The sequence below is a fragment of the Globicephala melas genome, chromosome 16 (assembly GCF_963455315.2).
Source record: "Globicephala melas chromosome 16, mGloMel1.2, whole genome shotgun sequence".
NCBI classification, from domain to species: domain Eukaryota; kingdom Metazoa; phylum Chordata; class Mammalia; order Artiodactyla; family Delphinidae; genus Globicephala; species Globicephala melas.
In genome coordinates, this window is record NC_083329.1 from 27,725,132 (window position 1) to 27,748,485 (window position 23,354).

Below are 23,354 nucleotides of genomic sequence, written 5' to 3' on the forward strand. Positions count from 1 at the left end.
CTGGAAAACAAAGGCTATAGCATCGGTAAAGATCTGAGATGTCTCACTTTTGTGGATTCAATTCAGTGTATTTAAGATTGACTAAAGTTGACATCAAAATTTTTAGAGATAGGCAAAAATTCACATTTTAAAAAAACTCCCTGTGTTTCTATTTAGAGTAACAGTAGGAAATATGATTCCAGAAGTTAAAAATTATTTCACAACCTATGACTTCAGTTTGGCAAACAGCTTAGGTTCCAAAACTGATTCATCCCTATTAAAAGTAAGTCCTTAAAAAAAGAATGTGTCTGTGTATATAGATATCCATTTTAAAGGAATCAGATAATCCTTGAAGCAGCCTTAGTGTTTCCTTTAAATCTGTCTTGAATGACCATTGGATTAGCTTCATGGAAAGGATTAGCCAGCTTCTTGGTCTAAGGCTACCATGGTGATCATTTATCTAAGGCTAGAAAGGTACCAGCGTGATGTAAACTGTAAGGAGAGAGGGAGAAGATGAGGGCTTTTCCTGGAAATTGGTAGCTAAAATTCAAGGGATTCTTAGAAAATGACACAGTGGCCGCCTTTCTTGTCTTTTTCTTTCGTTGGTTCTGGTGAAGGAGGACATTCCTGCTCTTGAAATTTCCTTATAATTTGGACAAGTTCATGGAAAGCTTGATCTATATTCATCCTGATCTTTGCTGATGCCTCCATGTATGTTACCTTAAGCTACGGTGCTAACTGCTGTCCTTCTTCCTGCATTACCTGTCTCTGATGATCCAGATCTGCTTTATTACCAGTTAAAATCATTGGAAACTCATCACGATCCTTTACTCTGAGAATCTGTCTTTGAAACTTATAAATTTCGTCAAAACTGCCTCTGTGACTGAAAAGACCAACAGGAAACCCTCGCCAGTTCTCACATACTGTTCTTTCATAGCTCCAAACTCCTCTTGTCCCGCTGTATCCAGAATATCTAGCCGGGCTGCCCGGTCACCCATCCCACACTGCTTTGGGCAGGAATGCTCGACGGTTGGATCATAATCCATTACAAAATAGGACTGGATGAACTGGATGGTGAGCGCCGACTTGCCCCCGCCACCCCTGCCGACCACCACTAGCCGGTACGTCTCTTGGCCGGAGCCGTCCCGCCAGCCGGCGGTGGCCATGGGGACGCCGCCCGCCCTCGGCCCGGCTCCGGGGACCTGTGCGGCCGGCGGGCTGTGGGCGAGCGGCCGGGCGGGGGTCCCGGGGGCCGAGAGCTGCTGGAGGGCCGGTCCGGGCGGCAGCGCGGCACCCGGGCTGACCAGGTCCCGACCGAGACGCGGAGAAGCGAGGTGACCGCAGCGGCGACGGGCTGCAGCGGCCAGGGGCCTCACTCCTGTGCACGTCTTCGCAGTGCCTGCCAAACGCAGCCTCCAGCGCCGCTACAAATGGCCCTCTCAGCAGATATCTTTTTGAGATAGTGATTTCATTTCCTTTGAATAAATACCTAAGAGTAGAATTACTGGATCATATGGTAGTCCTATTTTTAATTTTTTAAGAAACCGTCATAGAAGATGTCTTTCTTGACTGAGCGTTCCTAGAATTCACAAAGAAAGGAACAGAAAGATATTGGACGTTCAGGAAATATCTGTGGGTGGGCCCCTAACCCCCATGTGGCTGTAATGATGGCAGAAGATAATTGGTCACATAGTATCATAACATTAGTGAAGGCACAGTGGTGATGGAGAGAGCATGGGACCTGGAATAAGATGACTTGCTTCAAATGATGGTACAACCAGTTACTAGACACGTGCCTTTGACAAGATGTAGCTCAAGATACTTAAATCTCTGGAGGCCTTGATTTCCTTGTATTTCTTTTCTTTTCTTTTTTGCGCGGCTTGTGGGATCTTAGTTCCCTGACCAGGGATCGAACCCGTGACCCCTGCAGTGGAAGCATGGAGTCTTAACCACTGGACTGCCAGGGAAGTCCCCCTTTTTAAAAAAAATTTTATTGGGGTATAGTTAATTTGCAATGTTGTGTTATCCTTGTATTTCAAATGAGGATAATGTCTGCCTTTGTGAGACTGGTGGAAAACAAATAAGGTACTTAGTACAGTGCCTGGCATATAGTGGGCTTTCAATAAATATCAGTTGTCATTCCACATCATTTCCATAAATTTGGAAAATATTGAAATGTAAAGTTTAACACACCGGAAGCCCAAGGTCTGTTTGAAAACACCAGGATAATGCTTAGCAAGGATAAGAAAGATTAGCCCTCTAGAAAGGGTTGCCAAGGATTAAGAATGGCCATGGGATGATGATTTCATGCCTCAGCACACTCAGTTACCCTTGGCCTATCCAGACCCAGAGAATTACAAAGTCCTTCTAGTACTAGGGTGAGGTGATCTGAGTCAGTTCAACTTAAATGATAGGGATTTAGGCCGTACCAGCAGGCTTTGACCTGTATTTGCTATAGCAGAATTCCCTGGTGTCCCAGAATTTCCGGGGCATGGATCACTATTACAAGACCGGTGGGCCTGGACATATCCTGTTGTCCAATGCTGAGTGACAACTTGTCATTTAGTTTCCCCCATGTGGGACTGTCATTGGTCTCTAGAAGTACAGTGGTACATTTAAGTGCTAGATCTTAGGATCAGGGAAAGGATTTTTAAGAAGAGCTATGCTTCAGTCAAGCACGGAAGTGCAGGCAGCACTAGCTGCTGAAATCTGGGGCACCACCAGTGTAAGTGGCCCGAGAAAGGACACGTAGCGCGTATTCATAAGGCATGAGTCTGAGTGCTGACTCTGCCTCTCGCCAGCTGAATGACCCTGAGTTAATCATATAAACTCTGAACTTCATGATTCATAGGAAACCGCTCATGGGTAAGGCGGAACAATCAGGCCATGGCTGACCGGCTGTAGCAAGATATTGCATGGAAAAGCTCTTTGAAAACTACGCAATGTGGTACACAGGTAAGGGATTTTAATAATATTGATAATGATCTCTTTACACTATGGAGTGGTGGCAGCAGGACGTCTAGGGTTTTAAGTTCAGGCAGATTCTCAGGTCTGGGTGGAGGTGCTAGTCACAGAAATGAGGCATAGGGCAGTGGTTCTCAAAGGTGAGCAGATTATTTCACAGCATGAAGGAAAAGTACAGTTGAGACAATGAGAGCTTGGGTATTCATACATTCAAACATTTATGAAGTCCTACTATGTGTCAGGCCCTAGGCCAACTGTTAAAAGGGTTTGAAATAGAGAGACTCATCCTCTGCCTTCAAGAAGCAAAAGAGGTGGACATGTAAACCAACAGTGACATGTGGTGTGATGAATGTAATAGTGAAGGAGTGCTCTGGACCATGGCAAGATGTGAGGGGCAGAATGGTCAGAGAGACCTGGGAACTGTTGCAGGTCCCAGAGGCAGGCAACCATTCACATCCGAGGAGGCCCAGAGTCAATGCCAGGGAAGCCTAAAGTCATTGCCGTTTGCTTGCTTGTTTGTTTTAACATCTCTGGCTTTCAGCCTGGAGGAGGCAGGGGTCGAAGGAGGCAGCAAGAGCCAGCTAAGACCTCAGACTATGGAAATGCAAGAGCTTTGCTGAGTCTGGAAGGGCAAGTATGAGAGGAAAATGTAATTTTAACTAATGCATAGTCCTTGTTTTAAAAAGTCCAATAGGGCCACTGTTATTAACCACTATTAATAGTTTGGTGTATATAATTTCAGCCATTTTCTAGGCACATGTAGATATACATAAATTTAGATAAGAGGCCTTGGTTGGTTTATACTAGAAGGCGGTCTGTGTAAACAGAGATGAAATGTCCACCGAAGGTGGGAAGTGTAGGAGGCTTTCCCAAGGTGTTGATGGCTGATGGCAATAATCTCAGTATAGGAGGATCTCTTGATGTACTTTGTAGAAACTAACTCACACTTCAAAATATCTGCCAGGGGGCTTCCCTGGTGGCGCAGTGGTTGAGAGTCCGCCTGCCGATGCAGGGGACACAGGTTCGTGTCCCGGTCCGGGAAGATCCCACATGCTGCGGAGCGGCTGGGCCCGTGAGCCATGGACGCTGAGCCTGCGCGTCCGGAGCCTGTTGCTCCGCAACGGGAGAGGCCACAACAGTGAGAGGCCCGCGTACCGCAAAAAAAAAAAATATATATATATATATATCTGCCAGGAACTGCCAGCCTGCAGTGAAGGCAGGAATCAGGGGCAGTGCTTCTTGCTGGGTACTTCTGTATCCTGGCCTGACTCTCCCAGCATCTCCTTTCTTCTCTCTCGTCTCTTTCCCCAGCTCTGGTCCACTTTGCTTTCTTCTCACCTACCTCTGCCCACAGTATTTGACTCTTCTTTCCTTTTGACTTTTTTCTCTGGTCCACTGTCCATAGTCCTCCTGTCCCTGACACAGCTTCTTGAGATTTCTGTGAAAGGCTCTTTCTGATGGGAACTCCAGGGGAACATTGTTCACTTTTGGTTCTTGAGCCCCAGGGAAGGTGTGTTTTGTTTTGTTTTTTTAACTGAAGTTGATTTACAATGTTGTGTTAATTTCTGCTGTACAGCAAAGTATTTCAGTTATGCATATATATATATATACATTCTTTTTTAAAATCCTTTTTCATTATGGTTTATCATAAGATACTGAATATAGTTGTCTGTGCTATACAGTAGGACCTTGTTGTTTATCCATTCCATATATAACAGCTTACATCTGCTAACCCCAATCTCCCACTCCATCCTTACCAAACCCCCTCCGCCTTGGCAACCACCAGTCTGTTCTCTATGTCTGTGAGTCTGTTTCTGTTTCCTAGATAGGTTCATTTGTGTCATATTTTAGATTCCACATATAAGTGATATCATATGGTATTTGTCTTTCTCTTTCTGACTTACTTCACTTAGCGATAATCTCTAGGTCCATCCATATTGCTGCAAATGGCATTATTTCATTCTTTTTTTATGGCTGAGTAATATTCTTTTGTATATGTATACCACATCTTCTTTATCCATTCATCTGTTGGTGAATGTTGAGGTTGCTTCCATGTCTTGGCTATTGTGAATAATGCTGCTGTGAACATAGGGACGCATGTATCTTTTTGGATTAGAGTTTTGTCTGGATATATGCCCAGGAGTGGGACTGCTGTATCATATGACAATTCTATTTTTAGTTTTTTGAGGAACCTCCATACTGTTTTCCATAGTGGTTGTGATCTCGGCGAGGCAGCAATGAGTGGTGCTGTGAAGCGAAATCTTAATTCCCTGCCCAGGAATTGAACCTGGGTAGCCTGGACGAAAACTAGGAATCCTGGCCACCGGACCCCCTGGCTCTTGCCCCCAGTGAAAAATGCATTTCTCACAGAGGCAAACCTGTAAAAACAGGTACAAAGTTTATTATTAGAGACATAGCACAGCAACAAGTGGGAGAGTGCACAGAGAAACACTTTGTTTAGTTAAGATAGAAGCAAGGCAGAGATGCACACCTGGAGAGAAAGGGTGGGGCATCCTCCCTAATAAGGAGGAGTGCAGTAAAGAGGCGGTTAAGTCATTTCTATAGGTCAGTTCTTCTGGGTCTTTGTTTACCTTTGGCCAATTATCTGGTTGCTTTTTCCACACCTGACCTGCCTTAGGAGCCTCCCCAACATGCGTGCGCAACTTTCTTCCAAGATGGATTACAGCCCAGAGGCCTATGGGATGGCCTTAGCATCACGTATTACGGGGTGGTGCCCCCTCCTTTTTGACCCCCAAGGAGCCTTTCTGCGCATGTGCGATGTTTCCCTTGCCCCAAGGATGGGAAATGTATGACCTCTTGATCTTTTAACAGGGTGTAGTCCCACTCTGTCCCTGCCATAAAAATGTCCAACGTCTGGTTATTTACCTTATTTCTGTTGCTGGTTTTTATGAGGTGCAGATCTCGAAATATAGACAGGAGACCAGTCATAAATATGTAGTCCTGGGGCCCATTTGTCTCTTGCTTCAGGAAATGTAAACAGGGAGCTAGTAATGAATGTCTGGCCTGGAGCCCATCTTCTTCTTACCCCAGGAAGTGTGAACAGGAGACCAGTTGTAAATGTCTAGCCTGGAGCCCATCTATCTCCTGCCTCAGTTGTACCAACTTACATAGGAAAAGTTTGATAATGTGTTTCAAGGAGTTCACGCCCTTCAAAGCGATAATGACATGGTCTCTATTTAAATGATTTAAAAATCAATCCATATATTAATTACTTAAATATGTCTTCCCTTTCTATAGAACAATTTGAGAGCCTCCTTTTGTGTACTGAGTGAGCATGCCCTGTGGTAAAGGAGGTGATGCATTTATCTGCCGTGTCTGAAGCTGTCTTCATACATTTTTCCTGGACTGCTTTAATTTTGCAATATCACATGAGCCAATCAATGATGGGCTACCCTTAACAGACCCTGTAACTCCAGAGAGAATCAATTCTTGGCATTGGATGAACCTATGGTTTGGTCATGGTATTGATTATCCTACAGTCTTCACGGAATCATTGATGCATGCAGCTTGGATTGCAAAATTACAGGTGAAGTCCATGGCTTCTCTGTAGTGAAATCACTCATTACCAATTCTACTATACCTTAGTCACCTTTCTGTAATCTTTTATAAGGATAGTGCGTGAAACGGTGGCATCATAATTGGGGTAACCCCGATATATGTGGTTTAGGTATGTCTTGCCTGGTTTCCCAGCTTTCCTGGGTCCACATTTTCAAGGACTCTAGCCATGGCACCCTTTAACATCACGGGCTCTTCTCTTAATGCTTCCTCAGTTTTAGTATTAAATATCTCCTTGGTGTAGGTAGGTATAGGCAGCAAAGTCTTTTTTTTTAATTTATTTAATTTATTTATTTTTGGCTGGGTGGGGTCTTCGTTGCTGCACGTGGGCTTTCTCTAGTTGTGGCAAGCGGGGGCTACTCTTTGTTGCAGTGCACGTGCTCCTCATTGCAGTGGCTTCTCTTGTTGCAGGGCATGGGCTCTAGGCTCGTGGGCCTCAGTGGTTGTGGCACATGGGATCAGTAGTTGTGGCTCACAGGCTCTAGAGTGCAGGCTTAGTAGTTGTGGTGCACGGGCTTAGTTGCTCCACGGCATGTGGGATCTTCCCGGACCAAGGATTGAACCTGTGTCCCCTACATTGGCAGGCGGATTCTTAACCACTGCGCCACCAGGGAAGTCCTAGGCAGCAAAGTCTTTAAACCTCAGGTCTATAGTACTCTCCATGGCCTTGGCTTTCTTCAAGATGATCAGTCTCTGGGAGATCTCAGGCAAAATCTTTCAAGGAAACACAGATAAGAGCAAGCACAATCTTACTCTATAACCTTCTAGGAGGATATGTGTAGAACCACTTCTGGCTCATCAGCTAGTAAAAAAACCCATACTGAGGCAGGTCTCTTATGTTATACCCCAGTTGGCATCTTCTCTTCAAACAGTGTGCTCTTCTTAAAGACCAAAGCTATATATGTCATATATCTCTCCTGATAATGCTGAAGTTCATTCTATGTCTTGAGGTTTTTGGACAAGAACTGTGCTATTTGGGGGGCAGTATTTTTCTTTCCAGGATGGCCCTGAAGAAGACCATCCATCTTCCTCAGGGCCTTTGACCTCCTGGTTTAACTGCTGTCTTAATAAACTTTTCAAGTGGTTCTGAAACCATGTAACAGTTTACAATCCATCAGCTAAGGTTATATTAAATCTATAAGAATCAATTGCTTTTGCTCGCTCTTGCATCTGCACTAAGAAATTGAACAGAACAGAGAAATTCCAGCAGCTGATCACAAGTGTATTCTTGTGGCCTGTTCCCTAGTCCCATCTTCAATCATGTAGGTATCTTATTTCAGTATTTCATCCCCTGAGATAATCTGTTACGAAATTGATTCAGCATGGACACATATTTATAGGTCTTTCTTACCCCTGTCATAAGATCTCAGAGCTATCAGAAATTTTAGGGGGATCACTAGTCAGTTCTTGGATTCGTTTTCCACTTCTCAGAATGATCCCCTTCAGCCTGATTGGATTCCTTCAAAAGCAACTCATAACCCTTTGGCCGTGAATCTGATTTCCTAAGAAGAAACGGGCCATGTGTAGTCATAGGTTCTCTACAACTTTAATCCTCTCAACGTAAGTCCTAAAAGGCTTGATAATGCTTAGTTACCAAGGCAGCTGTGAGTGATAGAGTTCTCTCAGCTGTATTCTCTTAGATACACTGATGTGAAATCCTTCAGTGAACGCTCTGAGCACTTAACCCTTCCCTCATTTCCAGGTTCCAACTTTCTTCTGCCTGCTCTCCATCTTAAGAACCATAAGGCATTTGGAATCCAACTTTGGATGATCCAATAGCATTAATCAGAATGTGTCAGTGGAATGGCAAGCAAAGAAGAGAGTGAAGGGAGGAATTGCCCAAGAAGAACAATAAAATAATTTATTTTTTTAAAAACGTTTTCATTTTGTATTTATTTGTTTATTTATTATTTATTTTGGCTGCACTGGGTCTTAGTTGCGGGATCTTCGTTGCAGCATGCATGCGGGATCTAGTTCTCTGATCAGGGATCAAACCCGGCCCCCCTGCATCGGGAGTGCGGAGTCTTACCCACTGGACCACCAGGGAAGTCCTGACAACAAAAGAATTTCTTAATAGGGGACATCGTACTAAGAAAAGGAAAAATGTTCTGTGTATCCAGTAAATGGTTTTAACCAAGAGGTCTGAGATTAGACTTGGCTTTTCTTAGGATAGGAATTTTGTGCTAACAGCTTGTTGACTTCAACTCTTTTTCCCTCTCTGCTTATCCTAATTTTCTTAGAAAAGTTCCTTTTGCAAAGTATCCTTCTGATATGGATGTATTCATATGAATTGCTTCAGTTGGGATGTTGGCTGCAATAACAGTGGCTTAAATAAGATAGAAGCTTGTTTCTCTGTCATGTAACAATCTGAGGTATAAGAAGCCCTGGACTAATGTGGGGCTCCACAATCATGTGGGGCCCAGGCTCATTCTACCTTATTGCTTTGCCATCCTCAACATATGGCATCTGTCTCATGTTCCAGCTCCTGCTCTTATGTCCATGCTCTAGCCAACAGGAAGTAGGAAAATAGAAAGGGAAAGCATTTTCCTTCCTTTTAAGGACATAAGTCAGAGATGTACATGGGAACATGTCACTTCACTTGTATTCCATTGGCCAAAATTTATTCAAATGTCACTATACCTAGCTGCAAGGGAAGTTGGATAATGTGATGTTTAGTTGGGCAGCCATGTGCCCCTAGATAAAATTATATTATTATGCAAGAAGGAGAAGAAAGCTATTGGGGAATAACTAGCAGTTTGTGCCAGGTAGGGGAAGAGTAAATCGTGCCCATAGTTTGGCATGGGAGCAGTAACAGCTAATGGAATCTGGAGAAATCAAGGAACTTATAACCTCCCTGACATAAATCATAATGGAAGCTGATGAGATATGGTTCTTTTCCATCAGGAATGAGTATTAAAGTGTTTAGCTAAGTTATTGTGAAACTATCATCAGAGGCTGTTGGGGAGGCATTAAGAAGGGTGAGTTCAGGGCATTGTATTTTATTTCACAAGGTAGTAGACTCACCCTGTAGGGATAATCATAGACCTTATTTCCCTCCAAATTATTTACATGACCAAAGCCAAACAGGATCCAGTGTCCTAATAAATAGGTAAAATATTTCAGAGAGCTTCTCAGCAAGCCAGGTGATAAGAGAGGCTCAGGAAAAGACCATCAGAGGAGCTGTTGGTTAAATATATAGAATTGGTAAAGCCCAAGGAACTTCCAACTCTTCAACAGTTGGAGGACTGTTATCACAGTGGAAGTTCTATCCACATAATGACTGTCAGGGCTGGGATTGGGGTGAAAGAGACCTCCATTTTTCTAGAGAAGCATCCTCAATGCTTTTCCTCAGAGCTAGCCAGTTAGCAGTTGGCTTTGCGTGTCAAACACTTGAAGGCACAGAGTTTCCAACAGAGGAGTAGTGTAGACACATAAAGGAATTATACACTTGCTGGCAGAAGCACCCCAGCTCTTCAAGGTTCTTTGTCAATTAGTTGAGAGAAGGGATCTCGTTCCTGCTCAGAAAGAGTGCTGTTAGAAAAGGATGGCTATGTTCCCTTAAATAGTAATTAGGGACAGGGAAGGAGCTCAGTAGCATGATGATAACCTGTATGGCAATCACCCAGGAAAGGAGAGGCACAAAGCAACTGCTGACTTCTTATTGCTCTGATCTGGGAAGGTCTTCCAGCACTTCAAAAAAGAGGACAAGAATATTTGGTCTCTACTATAAATATTGGAATGGATAAAATCAAATTATTATTCAAGCTCACGATGATGATGATTAATAATAATTATTACAGTCACACTTAGTTAATTACAATATACTTATGCCCCACCTATGTCCAAAAGGAATCTGAGCCACTTACATTAAAAAGCACAAATACAGGGACCCAGTGGTTAAGACTCCTTGCTCCCAATGCAGGGCCTTGTCAGGGAACTAGATCCCTCATGCCATGACTGAAAAAAAAAAAAGATCCCGCATGCCGCAACTAAGACCCAGAGCAGCCAAATAAATAAATAAATAAATGTTTTTAAAACACAGATACAATAAAATATAACCCTTTAGAATTGTAATAAAAAGACTTAACAAAAGACTGGGAAGAGATAGGGAAGGAAGATAACTTAAGATAAACAAATGCACTGCAAGTGAGAACAAAGCCTGAGGTTCCTGGAAACCAAAGCAAAGAAGAAAACACAAATAGATTGAGTAGTTCTCATTGTGAGTAAGAAAGAGCACACCAGTTAATAAGAAGATGCTAACTCTGGGAAGAATTGGCTTTGTTGGATTTTATGTAAGAAACATGGAATATCATAATGGATAAAAGCGATGTTAAAGATTGGAGCTACTTTTCTGTTGACTGTGTTTTATATCTGCCTCCCTTAAAATCTGTATAATATCTTTACTCTATAAAGGCAATTTTTAGGAGTAGGGATATATATTTACATACGTATATATATATATATTTATGTATCTCTGTACATACATATATGTGTGCATATATGTACAATTTAGATATTTGTAAACACACATATATATGTTTGTGTGTATAAATTTCATGATATTCTAGAAATCTGACTTTACCCAAAAATATAGTTCAGAAAGCTTTGAGAAATGAATGGTATTCCTAGAATATCATCCTCAGTTGACCTAGTCAGCAAACCCTCTTCAATATAGGGTAATAATGTATTTTAATTAATGTAGACTTTGTCACAGATATGCTAAAGTCATCCACAGCCCTCTAGAGACGTTCAGACAGTAGCAGAAGCTTTTCTAGCTCCATTTTCCTCAGAAATAATGCAATCTTTTTGAAAATGTCGTGGTTTTCCTATAAGTAAGGAATATGTCACAATAAAATAAAATCCAGTGAAAACAGGCTTAAACCTGAATGGAATTTTTTGTCTAGGTAATGAAAGTCCAGAGGAGGACAGGGTTCAGGGCTGATCAATCCAGTGGCTTAAGGACATCATCAAAGACTCACCTGTTTCTGTTATTCAGTTCTCTCAGCTGCACAATCAGTTTCATGCTAAGTCTGGATCATCTGGAGCTTTCTTATTCATATCTAGTAAGAGACAGTAGGTCCCAAAATGTTCCAGAAATCTCTCTTCATGAGTTCTTGATCTCAAATGGATTACATGCCCATCCCTGAACTGATAATGGTACCAAGGGAGGGGTATTTGTGGATTAGCTTAGCACTGAGCTCCCTGTCCAAGTCCTAGAGCCAGCTGTGGATTCAGCATCTGGCAACATATGTGAGATGCTTAGTAGAGGTGTGATACCTCAAATAAAATCATGGTATGAACCAAGAGAGGGTCTTAGGAAGTAGTCACAAAGCCCAATATAGCATCCAGCACCTGGAAATTTCATCCTGTGACTTGAAAACAAATAGGTAGAAAGATTTTAAAAATGATTTTATTATTTTTATGTTCTATTATTATAGCATTAATTGAACTCCATGGGAATGAAGAGAAATAAAATCTGCCTATTATACTATTCATTAAAAAGTCCAATTTTCCTTTAAGGTTTTATATATTTACTATTTTTAAAGTATTTAAATGTAATGATAGCAGCAAAACAATTTTGCATTTTGCTTTTATTACCATTTCAATGGTTGTATCATACTCCATTAAGTGGCTCAGTGATATAAGTTATTTATAATTATCTATAATTTATTGCCTCTCTGTAGGACATTTAGGTTGCTTGTAATTTTTTGATGTTGTAAATAACCCAGGTAACATTTTTATGCCTGCGATTTTTTTCCTTCGAGACTCATCTATGTCAGAGTATGATTCTTCATACAGATTTATATACGTTTATTCACTTATACCAGAATGAAGAAATTTGAAGCTTCTTTTTTTAAAAAATTAATTTATTATTAATTTTTGGGGTGCATTGGGTCTTCGTTGCTGTGCGCAGGCTTTCTCTAGTTGCAGCAAGCGGTGTGCGGGCTTCTCATTGCAATGGCTTCTCTTGTTGCGGAGCACAAGCTCTAGGTGCACAGGCTTCAGTAGTTGTGGCATGCAGGCTCAGTAGTTGTGGCGCACGGGCTTAGCTGCTCCGTGGCATGTGGGATCTTTGCTCCGTGGCATGTGGGATCTTCCTGGAACAGGGATCGAATCCGTGTCCCCTGCATTGGCAGACGGATTCTTAACCACGGAGCCACCAGGGAAGTCCCTGAAGCTTCTTTTAAGATGCTGATCTTTTGAGTTTACCAACTGCTTTCATAATTTGCCTCCTGACTCAGATATTGAACTCTTCAAATAGTTTTCTTATAAGGATACCTTATAAACATGCACAATCCTAACCATTTGGATTGACCTTTGGAAGGAGAGTCAGGTCCCTAATCAGAAGGATTTTGAGTAGTGGAGTGATATGTTAGTATAATGTAGAGCAGTGGCTAAATTCAGGGTCTTTGGAGAGAATCAGACCTGAGTTTGAATTCAAGTCTACCTCTTTGCCATCTGATCTTTGGACAAATTATTTAATAACATTTTGGATTTCAGTTATCTGCATAAAATACAGATAGTTCCTACTACTTTATGAGGTTTTTTTTCAGGATTATGGGAGAAAATGTATTCAAAGCCTGGTGAATAATAAGTGTCAGTAGTAGTGATTATTGTTATTATTCAGCAACTGTGAATTTGACCTGAAGCCAAGGGTAAAAGGCATGATATAATGTATAGGAGAATTTAGTTTCTGTCCAAGAGAAAAAACATCAGATTCCCTGTAGTGGATGTGGCCACCTGGTCTCTGAATCCCTTTCACAGCATCCTCATGTAGTCATTGTCCAGTGTCTGAAAATTTCCTGGAATGAGGCCCTCACTACACCTAAAAGGTGTTAAAGTGCTGACATACTGACATTTGATATACTGACACAAATTCTGATTCCTCCCTGCTCCTGTCCTTTCTCTGGCCTAGTGTTACCTTTTGAAGCACACAGAGCAACTCCACTCCTTCACTGGATCTTAAAGGAAGGCTCCAGGAAGGCCAGCCACTGCCCATTGCAGGAACCCCTTCCACGTGATCCTCAGAAGATGGTCCTTTGCTGACACTCTCAGGGGCAAAATGGATGTTTGTGAAGTGTGGTCCTTTTCTTAATAGGAAGCACTAATGGTTAGGAATCTCTGCCTTTTATGAAACTTAAGTTTTCCCTCCTGTAACTTCTACCTTTTGGATATAGTGCTGTCCTTAAAGCAGAACAGAATTAGTTTACTATGGAGGCAAACAGATTTGCATTTGAATCCTGGCTCCCTTAGTTGTTTACCTTGGGAAAGTGACTTCAGCCCTCTGAGACTGGGAAATAATAGCACCTAATACATAAGGTTGTTGTAGGATTGAATGAAATAAGCATGTCAAGCACTTAACATAGGGCATATATTAGGTGTTCTGAGTATCAGTGGGCATTTGACTAGGTGAAACCATTTTTCTCAGAATACATAGTCTTTACTGTCTTGGATAATAATCAGTGATGTTATGCCTCCGTAAAGGGTTGACAATCTGTTCAGAGCAATACTGATTTTGAGTGGTAACTTTGGAGAATTGGAGAGGAGGAAAAGATATAGCCGTGACTACCACCTAGTGGCCATCTAGAGGTATAACAATTTAATCAGCAATGTCTTTAGGAAAAAGTTCAGCTCACTGACCATCAGTTCTAACTGCGGCGGACCCTCAGCAGACAGAAGTTTGATTTCCAACCCATTTTCCAGATCCAGAAGAGTTGAGTCTGAGTCCTACAGATACTGAGGATGGGAATCACAGATTTGATTTAGAGAGAAGTCAAGTCATTTCTTGGAATTAATAGAGTGGAATGCGGAAATGTGAAATAATAATGCTTTCTTTTTGCTGATTTCCTCCTGGAAACGTATGATGTTGCTTGTGCCTAATCTGGGACCACTCACCGGCCTTTCTTTCCCCCAAGACTGTGGATGAACTTCAGTCCACACCAAAGCATTCCCTTTCCAGAAAGGGAATAAAATATGTTCCAAGATTTGAAAATAAAATTCTTAAAGGGAATTGCTCACAAGAGGCTGACAAATCCTACTTTAAATTTTTTGATTTAATTTTTTGATTTAAAGTTTAATTAGTGAACTGAAAAGTTACAAGAGTAATACAAAGAGTTCTTACATATATTTCACCCAGATCTCCCAAATACGAATATTTTACCATGCTTGCTTTTCCTTTATCATTCTCTCTCTCTGCCCGCCTCTTTCTCTTCACACATATACACACACAACTGTTTGAGGGTAAACTGCAGACATAATGTCCTGTTATTTCTAAATACTTTAATGTGTATTTTGTAAAAACAAGGAAATGATCAAAGTCAGGAAATTATCGATGATCCAGTACTATCATCTAATGAACAGACCTTATTACAGTTTCACCAATTATTCCACTAATAGCCTTTACAGCAAAAGAAAAAAATTATGGTCCAGGATATAATCCTAACTGGATGCACATATTGCATGTAGTTTTCATGGTTCTTTAGTATTTTAGGACAATTTCTTTGTTTTTCATGACCTGGCTAAAAAACTGAGTAACAATTCAAAATATTGACACATTATAAAAAGTTTTATAGAATTATAAAAATTTTAAAGACAGAAATCCATGAGTTCATACTGATATATATACATGAATAAATTAATGAGGAAGAAGGAAAAGCTCTTCCTGAAGAGAATGCCAACTAATAAACGCAGAGGGAATGATGGAATGAGAAAATCACAGCTTGACAACCTTAATAGTAATAATTAGGCAGAAGTTGTCAAAGGATGCTAAAACTAGTAAGTGAAAGATTGATGAATAACAGGATATTTGCATAGTTTCCAAGTATTTCCCCACAGAATATGTATTCATTACAAAGAGAAAAATAATAATTGTATATTGAAGAAAGCTGGATGATACCACCTTAACAAGGGATCAAAGTTAATATCACCAGTAATAATACAGTTACACAATTTATGCCTCCTAATATCATGCACTGAAAAGGACACAGTCTCCTTCTTTGATATTCCTTGCCAAAAATGTATAATCTGAATTTAAACACAAGGAAATATCAAACAAATCTAAATTGAGGGGCAATCTATGAAGTAAATGGCTTATACTCTTCAAATTGTGCCTTTAACCAGAAAACTTATAGCGTCCCTTGACAGCCCTACTTCAGATGTGTGTATTAGGGTGGTCAAGGGAGATCTAGTTCTTCAGGGCAAAGGCCATGTTTTATTTTGATCTGGGGATGCTCTGAGTCCCTCTCTCAGGAGACAACTGTGCCCATCAGGATGCACCAGGGCCAGAGGTGCCATGCCTACCTCCTACTCCCATGACTGCAGAGTCGCTGACTCCAAGGTCCAGGATACCACATCTCCATTGTACGATATTTGACCAGGGCCTTGGCATACTCTAGAATTTGGAGGCATTTTCCCAAGGGCATTAATAGAGGACAAATAAAAGGAAGCACTACCTGATGCAGAAGGTAGAAATTTCCTGGCTCTGGGGAGTAAGAACTAGGAAGTTAAGCTGGTTCCGGAAGAGAAAAGTGAATATTCAGAATGATGATGTCAAGAGATAATTACTGAGCGGAGTTCAGTCTTTCTGAGGTGAGTTGGGAAGAGAGAAAGAGAGCTTATAACCACAACTCTTCCCTAATGTATTCCCTGGTTTCCCCAATGCAACCGTCAGCCTCCTTAGCCAACTCTAGGGGATAGGTCCCATCCGGGTGGCGTCTTTGGCCTCAGGGCAGAGGCTTTCCTGTCCCCTCTGGATAATGGAGAAGGGAACAGTGTTCAAGACACAGCCTCTTGGGTTGGTTTCTAGTGACCTATGGATTGACAAGCTCCAGCGCCTATTACTACACCAAAGTGAGGTCTGAGCTCTTCTTACATACCCCATCAGACACTGGAGTCTCCTTCCAGGCCATCAGCAGCATGGCCGACTTCTGGGATGTGAGATCTCCTCTGTCCCTCCCCTCTTCTTCTCAATGGCCTAAAGCCTGAGGCCACAGGCCAGGGTTCAGGGATGTCAGTGGACAGTGGATAAGGCCATATCCAGAGACCAGGTCATTCCAGAATCAGGCCGAGTCAAAGGATCAGGCATGAATTAAAGGGTCAGACTAGACAGAGTTCAGCTAGTGATAGGTTAGAAATCAGGATGATAATCAGAGATTTAAGTCAGTACTTCAACTAGTATTGAGAATCAGAGGTAAGGCAGAATTTCAAACTGTATTTTAAATAAAGAATAAGGCCACATCAGGCTAAGATCTGGCCAAGGTTCATGACTCAGCTGAAGGGTCCAACGGAAGCATACTGGAGACAAGCTGGAGGGGTCAGGGAGTGTGGGAAAAGGTCATTCTAAGGGTAAGGGTCAGGATGAGGCTGGGTCAGGTTCAACCCAGTTCACGGTCTAATTTGCCCAGGGCCCACTACTGGACAGTTTGTATTGGACCAAATGGTACAACAACCAGAGCCTGGGCCGCGGCTCCCACTCCGTCATCTACTATGAGAACCTGCTGCTGGGGGCTCCGAGGCTGTGGCAGCTGAGGGTCCGCAATGACTCCTGAGTGGTGCACGAGGACTTCCACGAGGACATTCTGAGCTGCCACGACGTCTACACCCCAAAGAAGAACAACTCCCCTTTGGTCTCCTCAGTGGCATAGCGTGAGTGAGTCCCCCCACCAGTGTCGCAGGGCTTGCCCCTCTGAGCCTGACACCATCCCAGGTTTGGGAACTACTTCCATTGAGTCTTAAGGAGCCTTGGGGGTACTTGGGGGAGTGGGGGGCATCTCTCTGAGACCCATCTGTGACTGTTTGGAGACCTTGGTCTGGGGTCACTGAGGAACAGAGAGGGTGTGTTAGCAGACAGAGCCATAGCCTCTGGACTTGTTTCCACACACAGGTCACAGTCACAGTTGCCCTACTCTGGAGGCACTCCTGCCAGAGGAAGCATCCTTTCTTGCCCAGAATTCCCTCAGGGGTATGGAGAATGGATGAAACATTGATGCTGCCACACGAGTCATGCTTGGAAGAGTCTGACCCTTGGAACTAATAGCGGAAGGCAGAAAGGGGCCAAGGATGGATGAGGAATTAGGGAAGAAACGGGAGATGTGTGGATAGGACAGGAAGAAGGGGAAGGAAATAAGGGTCCAGGGAGGAAAGTTTGTGGACAGAACAGAAAATCATAGCGTTAAGTAGACAGGTGCAAAACTACAAGAGCAGAAGGGGTCTTTTCTGGCTTATGTGGGCCAGGTGCTTCCTTTATGGGGACTACTCAGGCTGGCGTCAAAAGTGGGCTTGGGTTTGTCATCCGTAGGCTTGGTGACAACGTGAAAATCAGGAGATTTACATTTGAGTTTCAGTTCTGCCACTAACTAGTTGGATTATCTCAGATATCTGAGTCTTAGTTTCCTCATTTGTAAAATGTAGATAATATTTACCCTCCCCTCCTCAAATAGTTATATTAAACAAGGTAATATATGTGAAATATATATATATATATATATATATATATATATATATATATATATATATGAAACTGTAAAGCCAAGACAATTATAAAGTATTGCCGTTGCCTTGGGAGACCAGCTTCTGGGGCTGGTTCAGACCTCTCTGCTCAGATGGCTTCTTCTGTGACAGATAGACCTACCACTCACAGGATGAGCTGGGGGGCTTCTCTCACTGGGGCCAGCTCACAAGCTACAGCGGAGGTGGCTACCACCTGGACCTTCCAGGATCTCGACAGACTAGTGCAGAAGCACTCAGGGACCTTCAGGAGGGCCTGTGGCCGGACAGGGGCAGTCGGGTGGTCTTCATTGACTTCTCAGTCTACAACGCCAATATTAATCTTTTCTGTGTTCTGAGGTGGGTCCCCGTTCCCTGCCTTCCCTCCATCCATGGCTCCTGATTCCCTTCTCCTCTGCTGGAGACCCTTCCCTAAACTTGTACCCTATGGTGGGGGTGGGGAGGGGAGGGGATGGGTAGAACTGTTCCAGCCCAGGCCCTACCAGACATCTCCCCCTCCTCCCACAGACTGGTGGTGGAGTTTCCAGCTACAGGAGGTACCATCCCATCCTGGCAAATCTGCACAGTTAAGCTGATCCGCTGTGTCGGCAACTGGGACTTCTTTATCACTGGCTGTGAGATCATCTTCTGCATCTTCATCGTCTACTACGTAGTGGAGGAGAGCCTGGGGCTCCACATCCACCGGCTTCGTTACCTCAGCAGCATCTGGAACATTCTGGACCTGGTGGTCATCTTGGTGAGCGACAGATATCTTAGACTTGGGACATATGGGGTGGTGGAAGGAATCTACCCTGATAGGGGCTCCAAGTTCTTCCTTTTGGAGTCCCAAGTCCTCCTTGTGACTTCTGGTCAAATCACTGAGTAACAGCTCCCTAAACCAAAGGTTGATGTTCCCCTGGCTCAGCCCTGGAAAAATCCTGTCTCTATATCCCCTCTCCCTCTGGCTTATGATCCAGGCCCTGCTCTTTTATTTTTGTACTTGATATTAAGTTCCTCTTCTGTCTCTTGCCTTCATGACCTGTCCCCTTGACACCCCCCCGCCTTTTCTCTTCACTCCTATTAAAATTTTCTGCCTCTTCATCTTCGTCACCTTCCTATTAACAGGACACATTAATTTCTGACCAAGGCTGGGAAGTGGTGGGGGAAATAAAATTGCTTGGCTCCATTTCTCCATGGTCCTTTACAACCTACATATTTACCACTGGCCCTAAAGCCTTCTCTTGGGCTTTAAGACGTTCCCCAATCATCCTATCCAGTTCCTTTTGAACCTGAGATAGTCAACAACTCAGCAGGGAAGGATGTGGTTTTTCTCCCCACCTGTCTTACGCACCGTAGCTCACCCCTGGGACCTCACTGTTGAACTTCCCTTGAGATCCTCTTGACTCTCTGACACCCCCCGGGTCCTGTTGTAACAGCTCTCCATCGTGGATGTGGGCTTCCACATATTCCGAACCCTCGAGGTGAATCGGCTGATGGGGAAGCTTCTGCAGCAGCCAAACACGTATGCTGACTTTGAGTTCCTCGCCTTCTGGCAGACACAATACAACATGAACGCTGTCAACCTCTTCTTTGCCTGGATCAAGGTACCCCGGGATTCCTCACCCCCAGCAACACCTCAGGGCACGCGTTCTCCCTTCCTCAGGACTTGTCTCATTTTCCTTGTCTGGTGTGGCAACTCCTGTGGCCCCCTTAGGCCCCTGGGATGGACCGTTCCAGGCTTTTCTGTTTTCTTCCCTAATTGCTTGGTTCAACATGGCCCTTCCAGATATTCAAGTACATCAGCTTCAGTAAGACCATGACCAGCTCTCCTCCACGCTGGCCCGCTGTGCCAAGGACATCCTGGGCTTCGCCGTCATGTTCTTCATCGTGTTTTTTGCCTATGCCCAGCTGGGCTACCTGCTTTTGGGGACCCAAGTGGAAAGCTTCAGCACTTTCATCAAGTGCATGTGTGTGTTCTGCCCCTTCACTCCTCCCTGGCCCCTCACCCTCCAGCTCTGTGGATGTGTGTATCCTTGGGGCAGCTGGGTATGTGGACGTGGGCGTGTCTGTGCTTAAGCATCTGTGTGAGTTCCTGGAAGCCCTGGTGTGTGTGCTCAGTGTCTCTGCACCCTGTTCTGTCTCCATCAGATTGGGCGGAGGTGCAGGGACGGGTCTGAGTTCACTGAAGAGCGGTAGGGAGGAAATTGGGATGGGGTCAGCGTTGTGGTTGGGCTCTGGGTGAGTCCCAGACCCCGGTCTCTAAGTTTCACTCAGTTCCGGATCATCCTTGGGGATTTTGACTACAATGCTATCAACAATGCCAACCGCATCCTGGGACCAGCCTACTTTTTCACCTATGTCTTCTTCGTCTTCTTTGTGCTCCTCGTGAGGGTCCCTCTGAGGGGTGGGGATTTGGGAACCTGAAGGGTGGAGACGTGGATGGCCTGCAGGGTGGGGGTTTGACCCCCCTCCATGTTCTGCACTAATGATTATGATGGGTTTCTCAAATCAAGTGTGGCGAGGTGGGGGAGGGAAGAGCTTCCGGATCTTCTGAGAGCTGGCTAATGTGTGGTCAGCACAGTTAGGCAGTTTGCACACTATAAGGAAATCTGCAGGCTCCCTCACTAAAATCAAACCCCTATCCTCCAAGGATGGAAGGAGAAGGAAAAGTGCCTCATGAGGAGAAGAGACTGCCCCTAGAAGCTTCTCCGCCTATTCTCTAAGACTCCCCTTCCTCTGGGGATCTCTGGCTTTTTCTACTACCACTGTTGTGTATTTGCTCTCTCTCCCTGCCAACCATGAAAGATTTGGGTTTGATTTTTATCAGGAAAGCCAGTATGTTTCTTTATTTGATCAGTGGATGGGGATACAGACATGGATTGGGGATGGATGGTAAAGAGAGCACAATTTTACTCTCACCGTGGAAAGTTTCTGGCTTCAGTGACTGGTGGACTCTTACATGGAGGGGGTCTGTGGCATATGTTGGGGTATCTTTGTGGTCGTTACTGCAGCAGTTGAGTGAGGACACCCGGTTGATGAGGGAGCATGACCCATCTGTAACAGAATTATGCTGAAAGGCTGGGCTCTGGGGACCCAGAGATGTGGGGATTAGTGGGCTGCAGAGCTGGGGCTGAAAGCACTGGCCCTTTTAGAACATGTGTCTGGGACATTAATAGGTCAATGGGCTCGATGCTGTTAATGGGTCTGGGAGTAAGGACCCCAGTCCCTGTTTTATCCTCCAGAATATGTTTCTGGCCATCATCAATGACACATACTCAGAGGTCAGAGAGGAGTTGGCTGGACAGAAGGATGAGCTACAGCTTTCGGACCTCCTGAAACAGGTGACTACTTGGTCTCCTTGAGCCACACGTGTGCATCAGGGCCCAGGTCCGAGGCTCTGTGTCCTGGTCTGTGCCTGACTGGTTAGGGGCCTGTGCCCATGTGTGCCTTCAGCTTATCCCTGGGATCCTGTCACCCTGTGGGTGGGCGTGGGAGTAAGAGATGAAGAGGAGGCTGTGGGAACTGGTGCCTGTTTCCTTTCCCCTTCCAGGGCTACAACAAGGCCCTCCTGAGGCTGCATCTGAGGAAGGAGCAGGTTTCAGACGTGCAGAAGGTCCTGCAGGGTGGGGAGCAGAAGATCCAGTTTGAGGATTTCACCAACACCTTGAAGGAGTGAGCACCCAGAGATCCAACCTTCCCTGACATTGGTCTGTAAGTCCTTGACCCTCAAGCATACATCCTTTGCCTATAAGCCTCTGACCTTGGACAGTGGGCCTTTGACCTTGGCTTACAGGCCTTTGACCTTGGTTTATAGGTCTCTGATCCTGACCTTCAGAACTGTGCCCTTGGTTTAAAGGACTCTGACAATGTTCTATGATATTCTGGACCTTGTTGAACAACTCTTAGGACTAGTGTAATAATGATACCCTAATCATCATAGACATTCCCTCATTCCCAACTAAGATCAGCATAAAACTCTGATCTTCCTTCTATGCTCCCCCACAAACACAGGTCTATTTCCTTAGCCATCCTCTCCCTGCTTCCCAGTTAAACATATAAACAAGCATTGAACAAATATATTGTGAGCACCAGCTGTAAGCCAGGCACACAGTTGAATGAGACAAAGTCTTTGTCCTCCAGGAGTTCATAGAGTCTGTAAGCAAATAAACAGAATCACTGAACAAGTTCCACAATAGAAGTAACTAGAAGAGAGGGAGCATGGGGTAATAAAAGCATATACAAAGGCAAAGAGGTATGAAATTGAGCAACATATACAGGAGTAATAAGTAGCTGAGCATTGCAAGGTATCAGATGAAAGGTCGGGCAGAGCAGATGAGGCCAGAGAAATGGGCTAAGGTCACACTGGGAAAAGCCTTGAACACCACTACTCTATTCAAACAATAGGGTGCCCAGGAGGGATTTTAAGCAGGGAAGGGGTATATTTAGTCTTGTACTTTAGAAAGGTTAATTACTCTAATTGCATTATGAAGGATGGATTTCAGGGGAAGGGAAGACCATAGGGCAGGGGGTGTGGGGGAGAGGGCAGGTTATCTGGAGGCAAAGAGATTTCGCAGTAATTCCTTTAGGAGATCATGAGGGCCTGAACCTAGTCAGCAGGAGTCAGGGAAGGAAGAAATAGATTCAAGTGATTTCTTGGGGGGTCAAATCGCTACATCTTGGATATCCTGGCTTTCTCGTGTGGCCCCCTTCTTCCCTAGAGAGCAAGGCTCTTGCCAGAGTCTAGCAAAAAAGAGTGGGGAGTCCATAACGGAAAGCTCCCAGCCACGGCAGGTCAGAAGTCATTTCACCACCATGTTCTCCTCAGGCTGGGGCACATAGAGCATGAGATCACTGAGCTCACGGCTGCCTTCACCAGGTTTGACTAAGATGGGAATCACATCCTGGATGAGAAAGAGCAGGAAGAAATGCGGCAGGACCTGGAGGAGGAAAGGGTGAGCCTGGCTGGTGGACAGGCTACAAGGAAACTGCTCACCCTACCCTCCCTGCCAGCACACCTGGAACACAAGCCCAAACTGGAAGTCCTCTGACAGATGGGCAGGAAAGAACTCTCTAGAATAGTGGTTCTCAAACTGCTGCATATTAGAACGCCCCGGAGAGCTTTAAAAAAATCCTCATGCTCAGGCCACACACCCTAGACCAGAATCTCTGGGGGAGCTGGGAGGCCCAGCCATCAGTCCTTTTTACAACCCCCCAGGGACTGCAGTGCATAGCCAAGGTTGATCACCATTGCTCTAACACGTCGTCTTAGGGAGAAAAGGACCAATTGTCTGAGAATCCCTGACAATTCCTTCTGAGCAGCTGCCTCCTCCTTGGGGTTCTCCAACTCTGAT

General features: G+C 44.2%; 1 protein-coding gene and 1 pseudogene across 1 annotated transcript; one reads left to right on the forward strand and one right to left on the reverse strand.

The window, feature by feature from the left end:
* Nucleotides 1-537: 537 nt before the first annotated feature.
* LOC115857897 (ras-related protein R-Ras2 pseudogene) lies at nt 538-1,145 on the reverse strand (annotated as a pseudogene).
* Nucleotides 1,146-2,921: 1,776 nt separating this feature from the next.
* Nucleotides 2,922-21,612, forward strand: PKD2L1 (polycystin 2 like 1, transient receptor potential cation channel). The gene is given in 10 exon segments (XM_070043846.1): nt 2,922-2,934; nt 16,325-16,452; nt 16,923-17,121; nt 17,124-17,163; nt 18,139-18,363; nt 18,532-18,760; nt 19,440-19,607; nt 19,790-19,820; nt 19,823-19,970; nt 21,554-21,612. Coding segments are annotated over 10 exon segments (1,203 nt in total). The 3' UTR covers nt 21,576-21,612.
* Nucleotides 21,613-23,354: the final 1,742 nt, after the last annotated feature.